General features: G+C 45.0%; 1 protein-coding gene across 1 annotated transcript; it reads left to right on the top strand.

The window, feature by feature from the left end:
- Positions 1-838: 838 nt before the first annotated feature.
- Positions 839-18,283, top strand: LOC146181681 (E3 ubiquitin-protein ligase SIAH1B-like). The gene is made up of 5 exons (XM_084576678.1): positions 839-1,112; positions 7,429-7,716; positions 8,722-8,854; positions 9,871-9,977; positions 17,170-18,283. Exons 2-5 carry the CDS (start codon positions 7,494-7,496, stop codon positions 17,541-17,543), a joined length of 837 nt encoding a protein of 278 aa, XP_084432804.1. The 5' UTR covers positions 839-1,112; positions 7,429-7,493; the 3' UTR covers positions 17,544-18,283.
- The last annotated feature ends 5,068 nt before the right edge of the window (positions 18,284-23,351 follow it).

The following is a 23,351-nucleotide window of genomic DNA, read 5'->3' as shown; positions in this document are numbered from 1 at the left end:
GCTTTGTACGGCAATGGTACCTCACTCCTTGCCTGGTGCCTGCCTAGTGCACCTCTCCGCGAGATCTGATAACGGTGTTCATGTGGCGCATAGTAGATAACTGCATCGCATAAATACTGCACTTCTGGCGATCAGGCTGCGCCGATAGCGACTCCCTGCTGAGTAGCAGTCTCGCTAGGCGACGGTGATAAAGCACTATCTTCAGCATCAGCGAAAGGCAATTTTAGTCCTGTCTTGTCCGTCACCTAGAGCGCTTCTAGCTGCTGTATGTAGCGCAGCAGAAGAAAGCAAGGCGTACTTAACTGAAGTATCGCATCTCAAAGCATTACTTATAATAAGTCATATTTTGTAATCGGAGGAGTACACAAGTCTCAAATTGTGGGTATGATTTTTTTTTTCTGCTTAAACCTGTGCTTAGGTCAACAACAAAAAGGAATTGAAATCTCCAGCTTACCGTCTTACGCAAGTGATTTAATATTTGTCTTCCTACCAATGTAATTTCAGTCCTGATTTTTGCAGACACGATGGTTCTTGCGACCCAAACACGTAGAAACGTATACTAAGCATGACCGATTCCAAACCAAAGCCATGTGCGTATCCGCAGTCATATTTGCTCTGCGGAAGAATAGGAACGAGATTTGGCGCAATCAAGAAACGCCGCTTATGCTGATCTTTGCGTGCTGTAACGAAAGTGGTGCAGTTGAACACCGCTGCACGTCACGCTCAGAATCCGATCCTACCATGGGCATAAAGCGCTGTACCGAACTATCAGAGCCTCTCCAATCCATTCCCCCTTTCTTTAATACGGAGCCTTATCACCCGCAACAGGTTCGGCCAGCGCTGCCGCTCCCACACCGTAGGCATTGCCGTATGCGCGCATGCTCGCTTCGGCGTCGGAAGGCGCGTAAGTGATCGACGCGCTTCGCCAAAGGGGTGGCAGCAACGCAGCCTGTGTGCTGTGCAAGCCGCTCGGTGCCTCTCTTTGAGACAGTGCGTGTTTTGTGGTGCGATTTAGAGCGCTGGTTCAGCGGTGGGTGTGCCGTTTACCCACGGTGTTTGCGACGAACATACAGAAAAACCTTCTGTGGATATCGCCGTCCTCTGCGGGAAAGGTAAGGCACAGTTTCCATTTTTCTCTGCGTGGGAAAATCTCGACAATGAGTACCATTGTTTCGCAGGGCAGTTGCACGTTTTCTTAAGTTAACGTGTTCGCAACTTCGACGGCAATTTTCTTGGAGCTAAAGGAAAAATTTTTCAGAAGGGTAGATACTTGGGCTTGTTGGTCATTGATCGAAGGGAGCAAAATGTAGCGCATCAAGACAATGACAGAGAAAGAAGACACACACAGCGTTACAGATAGCGTTGCGTGTGTCTTCTTTCTCTGTGCAAGAGCACTGTAAAAAGCGCGTCTTAGATAATAAGGAGCAGCTGAACTGGCTTTAAAGACAAGGCGGCGGTGCAAGGGAGGCGGTTAGAAATTTTTTTGTGACAAAAAAAAAAAAAAAATTAAGAACAGGTTCGACACGGTTCAACCTCCACCTACAGCTCGCTCAAATTACTTGGGTGAATTTTCAGGCACACAATGAAATGCGAGAAATTAGTGAAGTGTGAACAGAACATAAAAACATTTGTCTAAAGTATAGGGGTCCGAAAATGTGTAGTAAATTTGTAATAACATAGTGATTACTCAATGGCATACACGTAAGCGTTGTCAAACTCCCCAAGCCTTGAACCATTTACGCTTGCATTGTTATTGATCAATTTACTGTCGTCCAACCATCTGCTAGATTTCTTGGTTAGCTCAGGTGGTAGAACTGCTCCGGAATGGCGGGGGTCCTGGTTAGAGCCGAGACCAGGAACAATGTTTCTTAGCCTAGAGATTTTTGTGAATCCTGTACCTCCATAGCTCTCCATTATAGCCATACGGTTGCACATGTGTATGCCAATTAGTAATCACTTTGTCATTCCAAACAATGTTTTCGGCTTGAGTTACGTGTTGAAGTCGACAGCTGAACAGTTTAAATCGGATAGTCATCTATTATATTTATTATCTTTACTACATATATTTACTTACACGAATTGAAGCCTGCTGAGAAAGGTGGAGTATTTGCTTCTGGAGATCAGTTGGTGCTATTTACAACGGCAAGTATATCGTTTACTCGGCAGGTATGTCATTCTTTTTCTCTCGGCTCCGCGCCTTATCGCTTCCCTCTGGCGTTTCACGCTGAGTAATCTGCACTCGACAAGGGAACCGCTAGTATGCGAAGGCTTGCGATAAGGCAGCTCATAATCGTGCAACGTTCCAGACCGTCGGCGACGGAGCATGCGCTGCAGATTTTCTATGGATTTCGAGTCTATCCCATTTCACTATCATTCTGCCAAGTAGATGTGGTACCGTGTTCGCATGTTTATTGTGGGGATGCCTGATTATGTTTAGATAATACTTGTATAGTTTTTTTAACTGCTTGACCTGCTTAATGTTTTTATGGGCATCGTAAAGGGAGAAATTGCACGCGCGTGTGCTTGAGATAACTTATCAGGGTGCTACCGTTACCCTAAAGTTCCGGATTCTGAGTTACAATAGCAACAACATCGCAGAAAAACCCCAGCCACGTGCGCTTGCAGTGGGTACGACGACGCCTGTGCGAGCGTACAGTCGCGAGCTTTATGAAAGAAAACGCGCGAACGCGTGGCTGATAGCCTTGTTCAGAACTAGTGTGAAAACGGGACGGCGGCTTTAAAAAATGAAGTGTAGAACGGTGCTGTTACTTTTGTTGGCCACATCCTGAGCAGCAATCAGACTGTTAGATGTGGCTCGAGGCCCTACGTAGCGTTGGTCATGCTGCTCGGGGACAAGCGCAGGGCAACATCAGCCCCGGCAAAGATGAGGCGTCGGCTAGCAACATCACGTAAGAACGGGCAGAGAAGCAGGCGCGGAGAGAAAACCGTGTCGCTCACAAAGCAGGCGTGTCTCGTCGTCGCCTCTCTCAGCGGAAGGAGCCGCTGCTTTTTATACACTCGGCAGTTCAGAGGAAAAGGAAGGATTCATGTCAGAGCAAGCTTTGCAGACTCAGTCAATGTGGCGCGGAGGAACCTCCTGCCAACGGGCAAGAGCGACGCACTCTCCCTCGAGCGTTGGGCTTTGTTTAGCGCTTGCACACACACGCAAGCACATACCTGACAACGCATGTAGATTCACATGTCGAAGCATGTCCGCGGGAGGAAGCATTGGGCGGCCGAATGCACGGCGCTGAAATGGCAAAAATGCTCGCTGCTCTGACTGATGCTGTTGCGTTCGTTAGATTACGCTGCGGCCACGACGGCTGTCGCACATATCGGTGGCGAATCATGACAGACTGCCCCGCCGGAGGAGGGAGATCTTGAAGGGCAGGGGGCTGAATCCGTTGTCCAAAGGGATTGTTGCGATGATGCTGCTCCCCGGGGTTGTCCGACTCTGCTTGTCTTGAGCCAAGTTAACCTGAAGGCTTCCTTAGCACGTTCTAGTTCCCAAAGCACTCTGCAAAATGGCTTCCGTAGAGTTTTACGTCGTATACCCACAAGCGTCACAACTACGCTGAAAACTCAACAGGTCAGCCCGCATGCACGACACAAACTTCATTAAATCACGCCAGGCTCTTTACCTCTTATACATCCGTCTATATGAAGGGGCAGCTCAGCAGCGCTTGGAACGCATCCACACATTCGAAGATTACACTTCAAAAGTACATCACTTTCGAACACTAGACAAAGATAATACATCTTTAAAATCCTGTGTCATGAAGATAAACACCAACAAGTGGCAACTTTGGGGCTTGTATTCTCACGTTAGGGGGTCCGACTTAAGCCAATGGCGTTACCATTGAGACTACCCATTTCATTGAAGCTCCGGCTGTCCGTTTCCCGGAACAACATTTTCCTTCTGTTTCTGTGCGAAGAAATAACCAAGCGCGAGTCCGTGTCAAAAAACACAGGTAGCGCTAATAAACACCACACCAACACCGGAGCAGTGGGAGGCTGCGTCGTCCTGCTCGACACCTGATGACCAGCTCAAGCTGATCGACAGAGCGCGCAAGACTGCAAAGGCCACTGGGGCCCTGGACTAAGGGCCCTACCCATGGCGGGGGAATTCTCTGTCTAAATAGTTCTTCATTCATTCATACGCTTTGCTGAACGACCTCTTCCTCTCCTTACGTTTTGCGCACCAGTCGTGATATTCTCAGTACAGGTCCACTTCTGCAGTTTGGGAATGTCGTTTTTCCATTTGCGATAGTTTCAGCTTCTGAACCTTACGATGACAGCATTCTTTCTCGCGGCTGCTTTTCCGCTGTTTTCGGCGGTAGCACTTGAACGATCGCTTTCTGTTTTCTTGTGCGCCAGCTCTTGCAAGCTAGCGGTAATAGGAGCGAGTATGGCACCGTCGTCAAAGTGCGGCGCCGCATCTGCATTGCATTCTAGTAGAAATTAAGAAGAAATGGACATGGGCAGGACATGTAGTGAGAAGAGAGGATAACCGATGGTCGCTGAGGGTAACAAACTGGATTCCAAGGGAAGGAAAGCGTACCAGAGGGCGGCAAAAAGTTAGGTGGGCGGATGAGATTAAGAAGTTCGCAGGGGTCAAGTGGATGCAGCTAGCACAGAACCGGGCTAAGTGGAGAAATATGGGAGAGGCCTTCGCCCTGCAGTGGGTATAATCAGGCTGATGATGATGATGATGATGATGATGATGATCTGCATTGCGGCCAGCAGCGCATGACTCACTTGCCCTCACGTCCGAACAACAACCGCTCACGCCAGCCCCCGAGCTAGGCATTTCCTCCGGCGGCTCGGATGTTACCCAGGCCATGTCCGCCGATTTGCCGCATCGCTCAGCGCTACCCGTTGCACGATCAAGTTCCTTCGACAGCTGGGGCGCTTCGGATTGCGTGAGGGCCGTGTACGCCACGGGCCACGTCAGCGTTCGCACTACGGTTGTCCTTTCGCTAACACAACTGAGCAACACAAAAAATTTCGACTATGATCGTCTGCTATACGCGGTGTCGGCTGCGCTCTTGCATGCACGCCGTGGACGGCGATCACTGAGAGCTTCTGTTTTCTTCAGCAAAAATATTTTATTCGCGTATTCTTTTTCTTTGACAAGCCTTTAGTATAATATGCGGTCATCGGACTTGTTTTGGGCTTCGTCTATGCATTGTAGAGAAGGCATGAAATCGGTGACCTCATGCTGTATTACACATACTATCAGAAGCATATTATTCTTACGTCTTGGGAGTTGCCTTGTTTAGCAACAAAAGTCTCACGAATATAAATAGACGCATGTCCAACGTTTCCTACCGCCGTGTGCGCGACGAAACGGGGGAGGGGTCAGCGTTGTGTTGCTGATTGCTCAGCTACTGTCTGTCGCTCTTTAGGTCCAAAACTAAGAGGAAATCCCTAACAAGCATAAGTTGAGGCGAGAACATACCTTGTGTCATTAGAGAAGCAGTCAGCATTTATCCACGAAGCAGTACCCCTTGACTTGCTGTTATATGACCGTATTAGTGAAACTTAATTTGGGGTCACTGCCAGAACTACACTCGATGGCCACATGTAACCCCTAAAGCTTGTGAATGAGCGCTCCGTAATCGCCGAAAGTCTGACCCAAACCCCGCGTACTCGCGCCATGCCTACCCGTCACGGAACGGTTATTCGGCGCCGACTGACATTTCTGCCCTAGGTCATTGCTGATGACAAGGGGGAACATGTGTCGCCGCTTGTTTGCCTTTTTCCAACAGAGTTAAGCTACAGACAAGCGCAGTGGTTCAAGCTGTTAGATCATCGTATGTCAAGTTCTCGCTCGGCCTTCGATCGCGATCCGACCAAAACATATCAGGCGACCGCCCACTGATCAGTTCCGTCAGCGTCGCGGGGTTGGAAACACAGATTAGTGCGCCGATAAGTAGCTAAAAACCTAACCGCGCAGCGCACTGACTGTGAGCGTACCTTATACTGAAGAAAACATGCCTTACTCTAAATCGCTTTCGTGCGGTAACATATCTTGATCTAGCACATCTGTATGAGGGACGACCACTGTGTCAATCGTCCACAAAATAAAGAGAGAGAGAGACGTGTCCTTAAATATTGCACCCTCAATTGCAGACGACGCTCAGCCGCGTCTCGTCTGACATCACACGAGCAAAATGGCGGTCGCTCAGGGTGGGAGGAGCTCAATTCCGATTTCTATCGCGATATTTTTATGTAATATGGGCCGCTCGCTACGCACAAAACTATTAGTACAGTTAAAAAACCCTAGGTAGTAGAAATTTCCGTAGTCCTCCACTTCGGCGTCTCTAATTGGCTGAATCGCTTTGGGGTGTTACTCTATAAACCACAAACTAAAGTCTCCTCTTAGCACACCCTTTTCTCTTCCTTCTCGCATTCGCTCCCACCTTCCTGCCTTAACTTACAGCTCGGTTCAGGTGTTCAAGGAGATATGGGACATATGCTGCGTTTTTTTTATATCCTCTAGGCCATTAAAGTATTTATTCACACATAGCTGAGTGCAGGGGGGACGGCGTCATTGCTCAGCAGAAACATTCACAACAGTTCAAGGGGCGAAAAAACACCTCCCAATATACGTGATATGTAAATGGGCCCATGAATGTTCTTTCGCTTAAACTTCGCACAGGTACAACTTTACAACATTCCCCTCTCGAGTAGAGGCGTGGTTCGCCTGCTCAACACGCGCTCCATATTCGAGCGTTGGTTCTTCGATGAATGGAATTCGCTTCTCTATTTCTTAGCGTAATGTCGGCTAAGAATTCTCCTTAAGCACTGAAGTTTTTTTGTTTTTACGCACTTCATCCCAAAGGGCTTGAGACACTGTCTGCTACAGTGGGTAACACCTCGTTGTAAAAGCCGCCGAGACTTGCTGAATGTAGCGGCGGAAAAAGGTGCAACTTCTAGTCGGGGAGCATATAGGCTTATACACCTTCGCTTTGCATTGTCTCATCTGTACTTCGTCCATTTTTTGCAATGGCTTCTTCACATCATGCACTTTGGAATCCGCCGTAAACGACAGTGCCAATTTAATTTAGCATACGATCTCCTGTGGCAGCTCTCGCGCGTCTTATTATTGCCCATGCTGAATACGCCTGTTAAGGTCAGGCTTGAAACCGTGATCATGGTTTCAGGAGACAAAAAGCCAAAAAAAAAAAAAACCCTGATCGACCACGATGTGTCAGAAGACTTTGGACACGGTACTATTTTTACAGGCAAAAATGGAACTCTTATACACCTTGCTTTCAGTGAGGTGTATTATACCCTGTAAAATGCGCACGATTGTCTTCTGACACTGTTTTTGCCACTTTTTTCTTTTCAACAATTACATCGTGTGATGGTCTCAGTGGCCATCGACAGGCAGAAGCAAGGACATCATTAATTTCTTTTCAGACAGAAAGTGGCCACCTGGGATTACTACCCCCTTCGACCTCAACGGGACCCAGTGTTGGACGACCATGTCCAGCAAAGATGGTAGCAACCAGCAGTTTGGCGCCGTACCATCGTCTCCAGCATCGCACAACTCGCCCCAGGAGGATGACTTGGAAAGCCTTTTCGAGTGCCCCGTGTGTTCAGACAGCGTAGTGCCACCGATCATACAATGCGCTCATGGACACCTCGTATGCTCTGAGTGCATAAAGATGGTCGCGGGAAAGTGTCCCACTTGCCGCGAGCCGATCGGTGAGTGAGAAAAGGCCTATAAAAAGACATTAAAGCTGCCAATTTTGATTTAAAATTCCATGATTAGTATTGCCCAGAAAGATTTGATTACATATTTCCAAGAATATTGTAATCACGCCATAGTAACTCATTTCCATTAGGCATAGCTGAACATGAAAGATTAAGAGAACTGGTTTCTGGGTGAGTTAGTTGCAGTGCATTCCTAATATTTAAAGGCGTGAAAAGCATGGGACAAACACATTGAGGACAATGGGAAGAAGCGCCGTACTTCCAGCTAGTTTACTGAGCACACCATATATCGTCACATGCACAGATACGTTCCTAAGATCAAATTTAACGTGACAATCCACGCTTCGTCCCGTCGTTTTTACTGTGTTTGTCCCATACTTTTCGCACCTTTAAAAATTACGTATGAGTGCATATATTTTTGCAAGATTATTGAGATTACGTCATAAGAACTGATTTCCATTAGGAATATTTAACTGAACATGACAGAATGAGATATTTTCTATATTTCTACAGGATTCGAGTAAAGACCTGATGAAAGATGATGCTCCTGCTAAAATAAAAATTGACCTAATCACAGATGCTTCTAATAAAAAATGCGTCATAAAATTGTCACTTGATACGTATTGACTGATTTTAACAAGATGTAGTGAGCGTCTTGGTAAAAGAGTTGCGAGAGGAAGCACGAAGGACGTTTTCCTGGTTGCCGCCTCCGCCTCTTGTTCATCCGGCAGTCATCTGCGAAAGAAGCTGTCGCATCCATCCCCGTATTAGGTATTGACCTTAATTTTTATCTCGATTTCCCGGTAAAGTTACTGCGCAGAGTAGATTAAAGTCACTTAAGGTCCAAGTATGAGCTTTCGAAACTGAAATACCCGGCAGAAGATTGTATTGTCATCAACCAGCTATTTATTACGGACGCCTACGTTTCAAAGGGTCCAAAAGTGGCCCTATGTGCATTTCTTGTTTGGAGAGATTAATCACGTCCTTTTTGCGCAGGAAACATTCGCAACCTTGCCTTAGAGAAGCTGGCCAACAAGGTCGTGTTCTCGTGCAAGTTCAAGCCTTCAGGATGTTACTACAGGCTACCTGTCGATGCCAAGATAGTTCACCAGCAGTCATGCATGTTCAGGTTGACTAGTTTAGATCACTTCCGTTGCAGCGCTCGCCATACAGATTTGTAGGTGTTTTTTTCTATGACACCGTTGGCCGCCAAAGCTTACCAACAAACTGCCTCGCTTTTCTGATTAGGGGTATATTTCTTGGCAGCTTTATTCTGAGATGGGGCTGCATAATTTTTGTCCGTCAACGCGTTTTACGTTTTGATACAGGTCGTGAATTGTGCTTTTCTTTTTTCAGAAGTGGTAGCGTAACATATACTATCTACTTACCTTATTTAGGCAGCCAGTTTATCCATCGCTGAACAAGTGGTGAGCGTGCAAGCTATATTTGACGTAATATTGTGCCACTGGGGTCTGTTTTCGAGATCCTTTATCTCAAAAGTATGCTGTAAATATACTGCTGACAAATACTCAAGCCCGTCACTTCTTTATCGAAAGAGGTTGGCTGCAACATCGTAAGCTGCAAGCTTATATATAGCGGTTTTCGGCTTGTTTCCCATCGTGACAGTTCGATTCAGATCGTGGAAATTTAATGAAATGCCCCCTGTACCTTGTGTACAGCCTTTGTCAAACATTTAAAGCCCAGGGGGCCCTACTTCTGGGCCATACTGTGTGGCTTGTAATGCATTCCCATGTTTTCAAACTTGTTAAAGGCAAAAAGATTTTTCATCCTACCCTTTCGAATGACTGGGACTTCCACGATTGCTATAGAAGCCATCGTACACGGCTTAAAAGCAAACTTTCTGGGCTGCAAAGCCATCCTTACGTAATGAGCACATGGCACAAAAGGTCGCAGTAAGGTGTCAAGAGTAGGTCATGCCTCGGCAGAATGCACAGCGGAGGGGTTGCATCTAAAGCTGAGGCAAATCCTTCGAGTGCATCTGCTTGTTACTTGATCTTTTTTACACGTGCGGAGCCGATGAAGGCTGCATAGATTGTCGTTCAAACAAAGCTGTGTCGCTACTAGTTCCTTAAGATCTCGACATTTTAATGCCACAAATGCTTATTTTTTTCTCCATTCATGCAGACCAGTTCATTGTCCGTTTGAAATCGAAGAGTGTACTTGGCAAGGTTCTGTCGATCAAATAAAACCTCATCTCCTAGGATCGCATCAGCAAGTTACCGTCCTCGAAGGTAAGGGCATTTTTTCCGAAACATGACTGTCAACCTTCTGGTTCAGTGGTCTTTAACAATAATCAGTTGGGGCAGCTTGCGTGACCACTTCACCGGGAAACGAAAGGTGTAATATTGTTTCTACACATGGCTGATGCGGATTTTATATTTTCGCGTAGTAGTCAAGTAGGAAAATTCGTGGAAAACAATTTAAATGATATTTAGGATGTTGTTAGGTATCAGGAGCAAGACAGTCGTACACCGAGAGAACTAGTAAATTAGCAGAGAAATATTCGTATTGCCAATATTTTTTAACTCTGGTCTCAAATTATAGTGTTCTACCTGCCCGTATGCTATGCGCAGCTTGATTTTTATGATTGTTGTCAAACTAAAATAGGTAAACAATGACTGCCGCTGGGCATCGCTGAGGTCCAATACGATTAGTTGAAACCGGAGTTTAAGCAAACACCCTTTTTTGAGTGTTACTTATCTGTATTCCTCCCAAATGTAAAAACGAAATTTTAAAACCTTGTGAGCTTTTCTCAAGCGCGTTCCTCTGCAGACGTTTGGATTTCAACAAAACCAACGCGTGTAGTTATTAGATGACCTGCCTAGTTGGCTGCTGTCAGCACTGTTTCATCGCCGCTTTTGTTGAAAACTAGCCTGTCGGACGTTAAAGCCGCAGGCAATAGATCATTAGGTCAGCATGTTAAACTGAGAGTTGTTGATTTTCATGCTTGGAACGTTCTCGCCGCGTTTTCAAAATGCACTAGCTCATTATCTTTGAGTCGTTTAGGGTTCGCCCAGTTAACGAATAGGGTTGTATGGAATATAAAATGACAGATTGTGAAATTGGTTGCTGTAGACGATCCGCTGATGTACACTGGCATACGAAGGTCTATATATTTTTATCTGCATCAGCAAATTCATCTGCAAACAGCACAAACGGTTGCGTGCTCCTTGGTCTGGTATTTCTGGTGTCCAGACTCTTTTATGTATAGCTTTTAGACGACTGCGTGGCTCTAGGTGCAAATTACAATGAACTCCTTGTAGCAATGATTTTTGTTACGGATAAAATGTGTTCTGTAGCAATAACATCATTTCTGCGCGGTATTTGACAGGAAACCTGTTGTGAAAACAATTGTTTAGTAACATCACAATTAGCTGTAGTTACAACATAAACGTGCTACATAAAAACAGATAAGAAACTACTATAGAACAACATAAAACCACGCAGAATTACAGAAAAATGTGACGTTAACGTTTTGTCTTATTTCCGACACGGTTCTGTTGTTTTGTTTTCTTTCTACTGGGCTGTCAAGTGTATATGAGCGTGTGTTCATTAACCTTCAAGTTTTTCAACACAGTGAATAGAAGTATTGTGTATTTGCAAAATTGATAAATTGAACGTCTCTAAGAAATAATAATGTGGTCTCATATGCCCATGATGTATATATATAACTCATTCCAATGATGCGCAAATAAACAAAGTTTAGTAAATCATTAAATTATCCTACGTCCGAAAGATGGCGCCAAAGATGGCGTCACATGCCTAAGCGCTGACATGTGATCTGGGGTGCATATAAAAGCACGCGCGCGCCGATGATTATAGCTCTGTAGCCATGAACGGAGAGGCACGCAATATACCGAATTCATCTACGCTGTGCCGCCACCGCATGTTTCATCAGCTAATGCTCGATATCCGCCTTTGGCAGGTAGAACGGCTTCTTTTACCGCCAGTAGAGACGTCATTTTTGCTCATCTGAGGCGTTATGAATAATTAACCCTTCAGTGCTTTTCATGACCACAAATGGACCCCATTTTTCTTGACTATAAACGGGTATTGTGCCGCAATGTTGAGAATAAGATACTTGTTTATGCTGATTTGTGTTTACTATTAAGGAGTCGAAAACAGGCAAGTTTTTAAGTCCTGCTTCTAATGATTGCAGCAATACCCTTTCGAATAGCAAAGCATTGTTGGCTTTGTGTGCCCTAGTCAAAAGTTCATTTCATGTTTTTCTAAGCATTATATATTGCTAGAGCAATCAAGCAAGTCGAGGTGAGCGTAAGTACGAAACGATGGACGAGCTTTCCAAAACTTTGTTCCCCTAATGGCAAAATAATACTGTGGCCTTATAGTAGTTTATCTCCTTTCTTTGCTCTACATTACCTTCCTTACTATTCCTGTCATTTACATTTTACTTGAAATCGTCAGCCACACTACCGATGTGCTTACGTACGGCTTGTTGTTGAAACAGCAACACTTACGCGGAGGACTCTGCAATCGCCACCATCTTTTTTTTTTCACGACTGGTATGACAGCTCTGCTTGCTGCCGTCTTATCGCGGCCGTGAGATGTGCGTGCTTTGAAGCGGCATGTGCCAAAGGAAAAGTCACTTGTCGGTAATAGGTACGTTTATCGGACCTAGCGGCATTTTGGAAAAAAAGGCAAATATTTTGCTGTTGAATATAACGCTATTGAACATATTAAACACAGCAGGCTGCTACACTGAACCATCGATTTCAGCATACGACAGACGTAGTTCGCTGCTTTAAAGCATTAGTACAGTTTCTTTCGAATAATAAGCCATGGTGTGGACGACAAAATATTGCTGTAATAATTTCCGGGCTCAAGGTAAAATATTCAAAATGTGAAAGAAAACTAATTTCGCCGATGCGATCGGAACCTGCGACCACCTAAGGGTGTGTATCATCCGGATCCGGACCACTGCTTCACAGGTTCTGCAACGGTAGCTGTGGCCGACATTCGACCAAGTTATTTTGCAAATTGTCCATATGTCGAGATTTTCGTCTTCACCGAAGGCCATATTAGCTTAAAATAACATAAAACTCTGCATTATTGCTACTAACGGCCTGTACCCACCTTCAGTTCAAAAAGACTTTCTTCGTAGAGAAGAAAGGAAATGGTTCATGCGAAAAAAGTACTTTGTGAACAATTTATCGCATTGCTTAACTCCAATAAGCAAATGTGCTTTTGCTCTTGGTGTGGACGTTGGCTTTGTAGCCATTTGTTTCAAGGAGTTTACAATTACAGCTCTTCTCATTTTATTCAACCATAGTGCAGCGAAGTTCCAAGCAGCTAGCTCTTCATGAAAGATGCATTAATTATTATCGCGCACATAAGGTTTGTCAAACAATAAAGCTTTAGACCTTACCTCTAAAGAGCATAGGGCCCATTACATCTTTAATGAGGAGCTTCAAACCAAATGTCTGGGTATTTACTGCGTTTTTCAGTTTCTGTAGTCCCTGCGCTATTATCATTGCAGATATCACCTAGTAGACATGCGGAAAAAGATTTGCGCATTTTTTTTAATGCCATGCAGCTTTATCGCGGTTTCTACTTTTTACAACATTCTATTATTTATTGATCTGCAATTGTTTTTGTATGAACAGCCTGTTGCTATTTGATATTATTTTGTGGTCTGGGTACAAGGTAAACCTCCAATTACCCTGCCTAGATACGAGAGTGTCTCTGGCAATTGACTGCTGTTCGCAACATTGAGATTGACCCCGCCGGGATGGCGCAGTGGTTACGGCGCTCGACTACTGTTCCCAAGGATGCGGGATCGAATCCCGGCCCCAGTGGCCGCTTTTCGATGCAGGCGAAAAGCAAGGCGCCCGTGGGCTGTGCGATGTCAGTGCACGTTAAAGAACCCCAGGTGGTCGAAATTTCCGGAGTCCTCCACTACGGCGTCTCTCATAGCTTGTGTCGCTTTGGGATGTTAAACCCCACAAACCACACCAAACCAAACCAAACCAGCAACATTGAGATTGTATTGGGGTATGGTAAAGATGCCAAAACCATGACAGGCTCTGAACTTCTTGACATCTTGAGTCTGGCTAGTTTTGAATTCCAGTGGCCGATCTGGATCACTTTTCAGCTCGTTTAGAACAGTCATATACCAATGGCAGAATAGGAGCGAGAGTTGTCTGTTCGAATGCCAGATTGGGGTCAGGTGTGGATCACTGAATGCTCCATTGTGAAGGAAAAAAATTCTAGAAGGCACTTTTAACCACTAAAGTGCGATGAGGCGAAATCAATTATATCTCGGTGGATCGTAGCCCTCCACTACGGCACCTCTATCTCCCTCTCTTCTTTCATTCCTACCTCCCTCCCTTCCTTTATGGCGTGGTACATGTGTCCGCCAAGAATTCAGACAGATACCTCGCCTTTTCTATCCTGTAAATCAATTTAAAATGCCTGTACTAATTGAGCTCGTGTTTTAAACGCCTGCTACGTTGAAGAGACCCGCATACAGCTGGGGAATCACCTCGAGACATCGCATCGAAGAAAAAGTCGTCGCTTTGGTGCGAATCATTTGCTAGTCTGTTAACATTGGCGCGAAAGCGAACCGGGCTCATACTTTAACTCTGCTCATAAGCGCGTAGAAGCGTGAAATAATGCCTCCTAGGCATCTGGGTCTGGTTTTGTTTGCTGTGTGGTGCGGCGTTGGAGGAAGCACCAAGTGAAAGGCGCCGAAAGGACGCCTGGATCGGACGCCCAGCGAAGTCAGCTTTGTCTATGCATGAATCGCCCGGTGAAGTCATGACCAGTCGTGACGGTACATGGCGCGCCCCTTGTCGAGCACAACCAGCATTCCATTGAATGCATCAAAGTTCAGCGGCGTTGTATAATTTGTTTACCGGAAATTAAAGGCGCAGTATGTCATTCGCGGAATCCCGCTATATTCACGGTAGACAAGGGGAATTATGAACGTTTCACAATACGGGGCGTGGCGCAATTCACGAAAACAAAATGAACAAAAATCACACAAACGATATTTACATACGCTATTGACATATGACCGACTAAAATGCAGTGTAAAGACCAGGCGATTAAAAAAAACAGGGCTTGGCGCTGTTGGCAAAGTGCTCGGCTGGGGATCCAAGGGTTGTACGAGCGATGCCGGTTGGACGTACGATGAGCTGGCAGAGCAGCTTTCGACCATGCTATCACAAGGAGTCGTTGCGGGGGCATGGCTAAGGAATAATGAGATGGCTATACACAGAACTCCAGAGAGTTCACAAACGAAAGTGCTGCTCCAAATTTTTGACTGAGGCTTTTACAGCCCAACTCCAGGTGGAAACGTTGTCCGCTATCCAGAATAAGATGCCCATGAGAGGTCATTCTAAAGGAGAATAGTTTATTTTTAACTATCCACCTCGAAAGTGTGACACCCTCTGCAGACAGCTCCTCCTGACAACGACGAGGCATTAAATGCTTTCGCCTTAATATTTTTCCCGCCGAAATCAGATTTGACCGGAAGCCGGTGCGCCGTTTTTCTTGATTCCGCTTCTGCTCCCTGCTCCATGGTGGTCCGAGCCGCTGTGGAAGAACTAAATCCCGAAAGCAGCCATGACAACGCAAATATTCGAAGCAGATTTTCTTTTTTTTTTTTCATTTGAATCTCGTAAATTGTTTGGCGTCACAACCGACGTGAGAGTATAAGTACTCTTTACGTTTTTTGCAATATAACGAGCGGCCCCGGATTACGGCAGGGAGAAAAAACTGGCGTACACTTCGCTTGAGATCCCTGCGCGTTGCACTCGGCGTCGGCAGGTTTTTTAAACGGAACCTCACACAGCTTCGATTCAATACTTGGCTATGGTTTATCAGAAACGCATATTCATGCGATAAGATACATTTGTTTTCACAACAGCTACAAAAATCTGCTCGCAACAAAGTGTAGGTGACCGAAGGTGACGGTGACATTTCAGAGGGCGGAGCCGCGCTGATTGGGTTACATGCTCCAAGGAGCAATCTTCTGAGGGAGCGAACGCATTTATTTGGCAAATATGAAGGAAGGGATCTGCACTAAGAAATTGGCTTCATTTTTAATTCGACTAAGCACTCGCAATTCACCATTGAAATTCAACATGTGGTTATTCTGATCCTTTCAATACTGCATTCCTTAAAGCTGGTGTTTCGCTTAAGAGACGTTAGCACCACGATGAATTTAAATTAAGAGCCTGAGCAGACAGGTTCAATAGCACAATAATATTTAATTATCATATGCAATAAACTTGAAAAGTAAAGCACTTATTGACATCCGGAGAAAATATGTAAAGAGCTCCGAGCCGTGTAAAGAATGGACGATAATATTCTGCAGTATATACCGCCACACGGCTTTGCTAACAGGCACGTCGTCGACAGACATAAGACTGATAATAAATGAAGCGATGTTGTCCCGAAGTTCAGTCTTTACGAAATAAATCAGCAGCGAAGTGGGAACATATGTCCAGGAATGAGGATGTCCATCGCATAATGCCACAACAATGTTCACCTTTATAGCTAACGTTCATCCGAAGCGCCGCAAGAAATCGCGATGATCGTGTAAAAAGACTATAGAACTCCACCTAAGTGTACTTGAGAGCGGAAATGGCGAAAGCCACTTTACAGAGCTGTTTTCACTAACACAGTCTTTGTCGTTCTTACTATAATAACCATCATCACTGTCGCGACTCTCATCATTATCACCTAATTGCACAGTCATAGTCATTGCCAAAGTAAAACCTTTCTGGCCAGCTAATTGGTTCGTGATACTTAAAGAGTGCTTTACGCCGAAAAGGCGACCACAGGAAAAGCGCAGTCCAATCTCCTAGCCTATCTTCTCTCCATCTTTCGTGTGATCATCTTTTCAGCGCGAAGCACTCCTGAAGTGCCGTCGTTACTAACGTCCGTATCATTATCACTAACTGCAGGCTCATTATTATCGCTACTGTCATCATTACCACTTACTGCATCGTCAATGTCATCGTTACTTTATCCTCAGTCTAGGCAGGAAGATTTACGATGCGCTTTTCACCAGCCGAGCGTGGACTCGACTGGAGATCGGAGGGATAGTGGTTCGGTTTCCGTTGAAGAATGATTCTTTTCTATGAATAACAGGGGAGAGCGTTTTGTGTTGACGCTTTTTGCTCACAGTTTCTGCTCGAACTTTCTGTTCACGTTAAGTATGAGGCAAGAAAGGCTTTAGCTTTATTACCACAAGAAATAGTGGCGCTCAAGTTCGCATGTGCTGTCGCGTACTTAGAAAGCTTTTGTATGGCATGAAGGGATCAAACTCAGTTGCATAAGATTAGATAAACCGTTTAAGCGGTGCTACATAATCTACGAGCAGAGCTTCTCTATCCTCCTAGACGGAGTTCGTGCTAACACGTTCCATAAATTCCCGTTTCCCAACTTTTGCAGGTAATGAAGTGATGCTCACTGCGAAGTGTAACTCAGAAACGTCGACGGATCAGTGGACCTGGATACAGGAATGCTTCGGGCACACGTTCGTCATCATTTTACGGATGACGACGATGGACGAGGACGCTCACTATTTTTGCTCCGTGATGCAATGTTTCGGTTCCAACGGAGCTGCCAGTGATTTTGCGTACCACCTTGATTATCACGGATCCGGCGGAGTAGATTCGTTTGAAGGCATACCGATTGATATGCACGATTCCATGGAGATAGCTATGGAGAACAGTGACTGCCTCGAGTTTGAAATTTCGGCCGATGTGCTACAGTGCCAAGGCGGCATAGTGAGCATCAAATCTACCATCACCCACCTTCTTTGACTGTCCAAGTGCTTCCAGCTGCAAGGTCCTGGGGCCTGTAACGGAGTGACGTCGGTATAGTTTAAGAGGAACTTTAGTTTGTTATTTGCTGAAACCTGTCTGGACCATAGAATGAGGGACCCCCCTATTGTAGACGTTATTGAGGAAAGCGGAAATGAAACGTTCCAGAGTATTATTGTGAAGTTTTATGTTACGATTGGAATCACGTCCGGAACTAATATTTTATAAGTTGATCTGGTTCGTGATAGTTGGGGCAGGCGAGAGGTTTACGCACTGAGCTTTACATTGGTGTTCGAATTAAGTCGTAAAGTGTTCTTGCGGGTTACTATACGGCGCGTTTGATTTTAATTTCCTAAACTAGTCATTCTTAAACGCAATATTGTTTGGACAATCGGTAAATAGCAATGCCATGCACTGTTTTTGTACATTTTGTAGCATGATTCTTTCTTTAGCTCAAATTCAAGGTCATTTTGAGTTGCACTGTTTTCGCAGCGACAGCCTAGTGGTTTAAGTGTTGGTGTTCTCATGCGGTAGAGAAGGGGTTCGGTTGCATGTGCCGTAAGGCGTGAACCTTTATTTCAGCGGGAACAAGCTACCCCGTTGTCCCCCTCGTGCTCGGCTTCTCTGAGATATAAACACAGTATGGGTGTTGTACCAAACTTGTCGAACGAGAAAATGTCATGCCGGCACGTTTTGTCCGAAGCAGAACTCATGCAATAAAAAAAGGAACTTTTTATTGTCATCAGTCCCGCTGTGGAATTCTTTTCGGTGGATGCGTAAACAGCTAACAGGAAAGTTGCTAAGGACCCCGCTATTTTGGTTGCTACGCCTTTTGATGTAAAAACAAATTCGTTGAGGCAGACGTTCTATTTTTCCTGTAAAAAGAGATAGATTTTGGTTTACGTGTTTTGAGGGCGGCGTGCGTATCTACCTTCGAGGAGAAAGCTTTATAGTGTATTAGACATAATACAAATCGCGATAAAGGTAAAAATGGTCGATCGAAATAAAAACAAGTTCAGAGTCTTTCACAAAAAACGAGAAATTTCAATCAAAATTTGTTCTTTTGGTGAAAGAATTAAAGGAGAGAGAGGTAGCAAAAGCAATGGCACATTATTTTTCTTGAAAAATAAAGGGTTGCACTTTTACGACCAAATAACGGGACGAGCTTAGTTTATATGTTGGAAACATTAGCGCTTTATAATTTCCTAAGACGGGACATATGCATGCTTTACCAACTAGCACCGCAAAAATAGTATAAGAATGGCGCCCTCCGTAATAAAGTTGCTACGTAAGGAGTGCACAACTCCGGCAAATTAAATTAGGATGCATCGTTTCGAAGACGACATCAATTGATGCCAATTCACCAAACTCCCACAATTGCTTAGAGCCTGTTTTGTTTACAGGAATATGCGCAGCGGCACGTCAAATAATAAAATCCCTCTGTTCGGTATACTTCGTATGGCCCTGCAATGAGTAGCATTTAAATTTTATCTTATCATGTTCACATTCTGGTCAAAAAAGCACCTGCGAAATATTTGCTTGGCTCCAACGAAATTATCGAATCCGATCCACTCAAACCCGGGGTTTGACATTTGACTGAACGGTGATACAAAAATTAGGTATGTGAAGTCATCACTTGCGAGGCCAGTCAGTAAGCGATGGCAAATTCCAAGGGCCTCTCTTCTCGCATGACATCACAGACGACAAACAAAAAATAAGTTACAGTGCATCACTAATGGGTGCTAATCAAGCCACTGTATAGATAACAAGGTTGTCGTGCTAACCCGAAGCCAAGAGGGCTTGCTTCATGCTTTAATGAGGATAAGCCTAAAATTCTTGAAGTCATTAGTTGAAATGGAAAAAATGCAAATTACATGAGACATAATAAACTGAAAAATAATAGAAAAGTAAACACAATTTTGGGGTGCACTTTGGATGACTAAACTGCGATGAGGCAAAAGCCTCTATCACTGGGTGGTCCAAAGCCCTCCACTACGACACCTCTTTCTTTTCTCTCTCACCTTCGCGATGACGCGAAAGCGTAATCTGCTAACCAACATTTAAAGCCCCGCATTAACAGAGCTGTATGAACGGACTTGCGTGGAGGGATAACGTGAATGCAATAATATTGGCAGGCTGATTCTGCTATCACCCTCCCATATGGAAGGAGAGGCCCGAGTTGGTAGCTCCTGCTAAACATAATATCAGGAAACCCTACGTCCACTTAGTGCTCGGCCATGTCAGCTTCAAGCTACCACCTCCCAAGTCTGGCGAAGGAGCGCCGTCGCAGCGCGTACTTGCTCCGCCTGCCAGTGCAGGTGACGTCACTGTTGCTATAGCCGTTGCGCATGCGCTCCGGCACCCAAAATGCACAGTACAAGAACCGCGTCATGGCTTTACGAGCGATAATAATTGTTAATTTGGAGAGTGCATCTTTACATGTTCACTTCAAAGTTCTTTTTCTAGTAGAAAGGAATCAACTTCGGATGCACATGAGGAAATAATAAATGACTAGGTGTGGTTGCCGATACTTGTACCTGCTTTGCATCGCTGATATAATTTCATATTCATCACAGATCAGTACTTTTGCTGAGCATATTGGTTGTTTTTTACTTTTTATTTTTTTCCTGGGAACCGATTTATATTCAAGGCACCCGCAAGTGAATGTTAGAGCTGGTTTTGTGAACAAACACTGTTTTTAGTCGCATTTGGGCACAAAGCAGAATATATGGTCAAGCAGTTCGGGTAAGAGCCTCTTCTAAGTACTTTGATGTATCCCCGATCACATAATTTAACCAAGAATTGTGCAGTACATTACTGAGTTTAATTTGCAAGATTTTTCAAGGAGCACGCAGTAAACGCGAAAAGCTAAGTTTTTATTTATCATCGATTTTACGAGCAAAGAGATTGCCCTTTTAATACGTGCTGCGGACTCTGAGGAACTCGCCGTCGGTATTCAGGCGCGACTCTGTATGCGCACATCGGACCAGTCATATCCAAAAACCGTAATTGTTCTGGGGAGCATGCAAGGTGTGCCCAGATGCATCCGGCAAAGAATGTTTTACTGCACTACAGCTGAGCGTCTAGTGCTACATGCCGCCTCCCATTTCTGCAGTAGCTGGCTACCAGGATACATCTTCGGGTGGCGGATATATCCGCCGGAATTGCGGTGTCCGATTTTGACACAGTTGAGGAGCGCAATGCTACGGGGAGCACTCGAAACGGGTCATCTAAGCTCAGCAGCATGTGCCCCCAACCCTAACCGAAGCTCTCATTGTATCGGCTCGTTTGTATTGTCACATATAGGCACATACCACCGCACCATCGTGAGTGCGTGCGCACCACGTCACGTTAGCAGTTAAATGGGCAAAATTTCTAGAAAAATGAAAGGACAAGGGACGTACGAATAAAAACAACGCCATGAGAGCAGACCGCATTTTTTTCTGACATGACCCCTTGATCATTACAGTTGTCCGAAGATGAGTCAGAGTTGTGCGGACACTAGCTTGCGTTTTAAGCAGTATGTCAGGACTCTAGACAGACAGTTGGTTATAGCGATGAGGTTCACATATATAAAGTAGCACCTTGCTTTCTTCCGTCTGTTTTCACGCAGTTCTACCCCGATCTACAATACACCAACTAGCCTGAAAGAACGTTCTGCTGTTAGCTGTAACCCTGCCAGGGTGGCGCAGTGGTTGCGGCACTCGACTATTTTCCCCAAGGATGCGGGATCGAATCCAGGCCTCGCATGGCGACAAAAAGCCGGGCTCCCGTGGGCTGTACGATGTAGGTGCGTGTTAAAGAATCCCAGGTGGTAGACATTTACGGAGTCCTCCACTCTGGTCTGAGTCGCTGTGAGACTGCAAACCCCACAAACCAAACAGTCAGCTGTTATTACCAGAATACGTTTTCCTGCAATAATGTTTTTTTTTATTTATTGAGTTTGCCTCCCCCGACGCGGGCGCCGAGGGTGATAACTAAGAGAAGGAAAGCACTGTAGATTACAATTTTGACTTTCGGTTTCAAGACACTGCCTGTGAGGGCGTACAGTGACAGCTATTTTACTTTACTACAAAGATTCCATATACCAGTACCCCGAAAGCAGTGTGGGAGGTGAGCGGGCATCTGCTTCGCTATTACCTCCAACACGGACGTCTTCAAGCTTGCTTGCTTGTACTCCGCTCAACCGACATACCAAGGAATCATGTACTGTTCAATGAGCGGAATGAACCAACTATTTCCTCATTCTTCACAGTCAACTTCGCCATAAGAATGCAACAGACTACCCCAACAGGTCACCGGCGGCCAATTAAGAACTCTCCATTCTCGCAGAGCGCGGCCCTGCGAAATTTCCACGCTCGAGAATAAAAGGCCGCTAACCCCCTCCGTCCGAGGAGGCTTCTGTGCAGGAGGCCGAAGGGCACCTGACAACCATGGTGTTTGGCGCCCACTTTCGCAGGCGCCCGAAGGCATATCGTTTCGATGCCATGTACCCAACACCCCCTGTCGAGAGTGATAGAGGTCCCCATAGTTTGAATTCTCTCCTCCCGCTTTTGTCATATATTTCTTGCAACCGCATGTAGACAAATCTGTATGGAATGGGTATCTAAGATGTGAAAACTTGCTAACATCATCCGTATTCTACAACTGAAAACACAAAACCGAAATATCAGTAAGTGCTTCGTCTAGAATTAGCGCAAAGCTCTAGCAAGTATCTGATCCTTAGAAAGCAGGTGAGTCTTGCTAGTTCACTGCCTCCGCTTCGCAGTCTAAGACAATGTAACTTTCTAGGAAAAAGTTAGGAATGCAGGAAGACAAAAAAAATGATGACGAAAGCGAAGTCCACTTGAGCATGTTTGCATTAACATGCTAAGAATAACGCTAGCGTTTTATCTGATAATTCGCATGCAAGACATGTCGAGTCAGAACATGTATAGTCTGAGGAGAGATAAAAATTAAGAATATGTTCTGCGCAGGAGCAGTAGTCCCTACAATACAAGAAAGCAGTAAACTTACAATGTCATTTTATTCTCACATTCTGATTCAAGGCGCTGGTCTCACTTCAGCAGCGCCGGCCTTGCCTTGATTTGATTGCGTTCATCTATCCTCACAGTTGTTGAGTCAGCTTGCACTTAACTCGCTCAATTCAACACTCAAACTGCTTCTGTTAGTTTCATGTGAACAAAGTGTCTGGGAGACGAAAGATTTGCATAATTTCTGTCGCAGCCTCAAGATTGTCGGCTTTAGCGGAAGCTGTTTGACACTGTCAAAGAAAACCCCACTTTTTACGTTTTCTCCTTCGGCTAAAATATTTAAACTAAAATAATTCATGAAGTGTTCAAAATATAACTCGATACTTTTCTAACTATAATATTAGGGTTTACTTCGTACCAAACGGCATAACAATACACTTTTGCGTCTCGAAGGTTGCGATGTATAGAGAATTGTGTGTCTATGTGTGTCTTGCAAGATAGAGAGAGCGTGCGAAAGGCAGATGTTGGACACCCAGCAGGTTTAGGAATAAAGTTTGTCAGTACGCCACATGATGACATCCTTTAGGTGTACCTTCCGCCAGGCTTTCTCTATGATTATCGCCGTACATAATATTCTGCGACGTCTATTCGACAGGGTGTCATAATAATAAATCAAAACAAGGCCCTTCGATGGGCAATATATATGTACCGGTCGAATTTCTAGCTTATTTAAAAGTCTAAAATACTTACTTCTATTTAATAGCCCATTTAGCCATGGCTTTCAGTGTCAAGGACACCAAACCGAAAACGCATTTAGACAGCATCACAAAGAGCA

Source organism: Amblyomma maculatum, chromosome 8 (genome assembly GCF_055883805.1).
Source record: "Amblyomma maculatum isolate TAMU_Amacu chromosome 8, ASM5588380v1, whole genome shotgun sequence".
In the NCBI taxonomy this organism is placed as follows: Eukaryota; Metazoa; Arthropoda; class Arachnida; order Ixodida; family Ixodidae; genus Amblyomma; species Amblyomma maculatum.
The sequence above is the reverse complement of the archived record's forward strand: the minus strand, read 5'-3'. Positions and strand labels throughout refer to the sequence as shown.

Excerpts from the sequence above, each read along its gene's own strand:
- LOC146181681 (XM_084576678.1), top strand. The coding sequence starts at position 7,494 with ATGTCCAGCAAAGATGGTAGCAACCAGCAGTTTGGCGCCGTACCATCG. Across the intron at positions 7,717-8,721 it reads CACTTGCCGCGAGCCGATCG|GAAACATTCGCAACCTTGCC; the intron begins GTGAGTGAGAAA and ends CTTTTTGCGCAG. Across the intron at positions 8,855-9,870 it reads CAGCAGTCATGCATGTTCAG|ACCAGTTCATTGTCCGTTTG; the intron begins GTTGACTAGTTT and ends CCATTCATGCAG.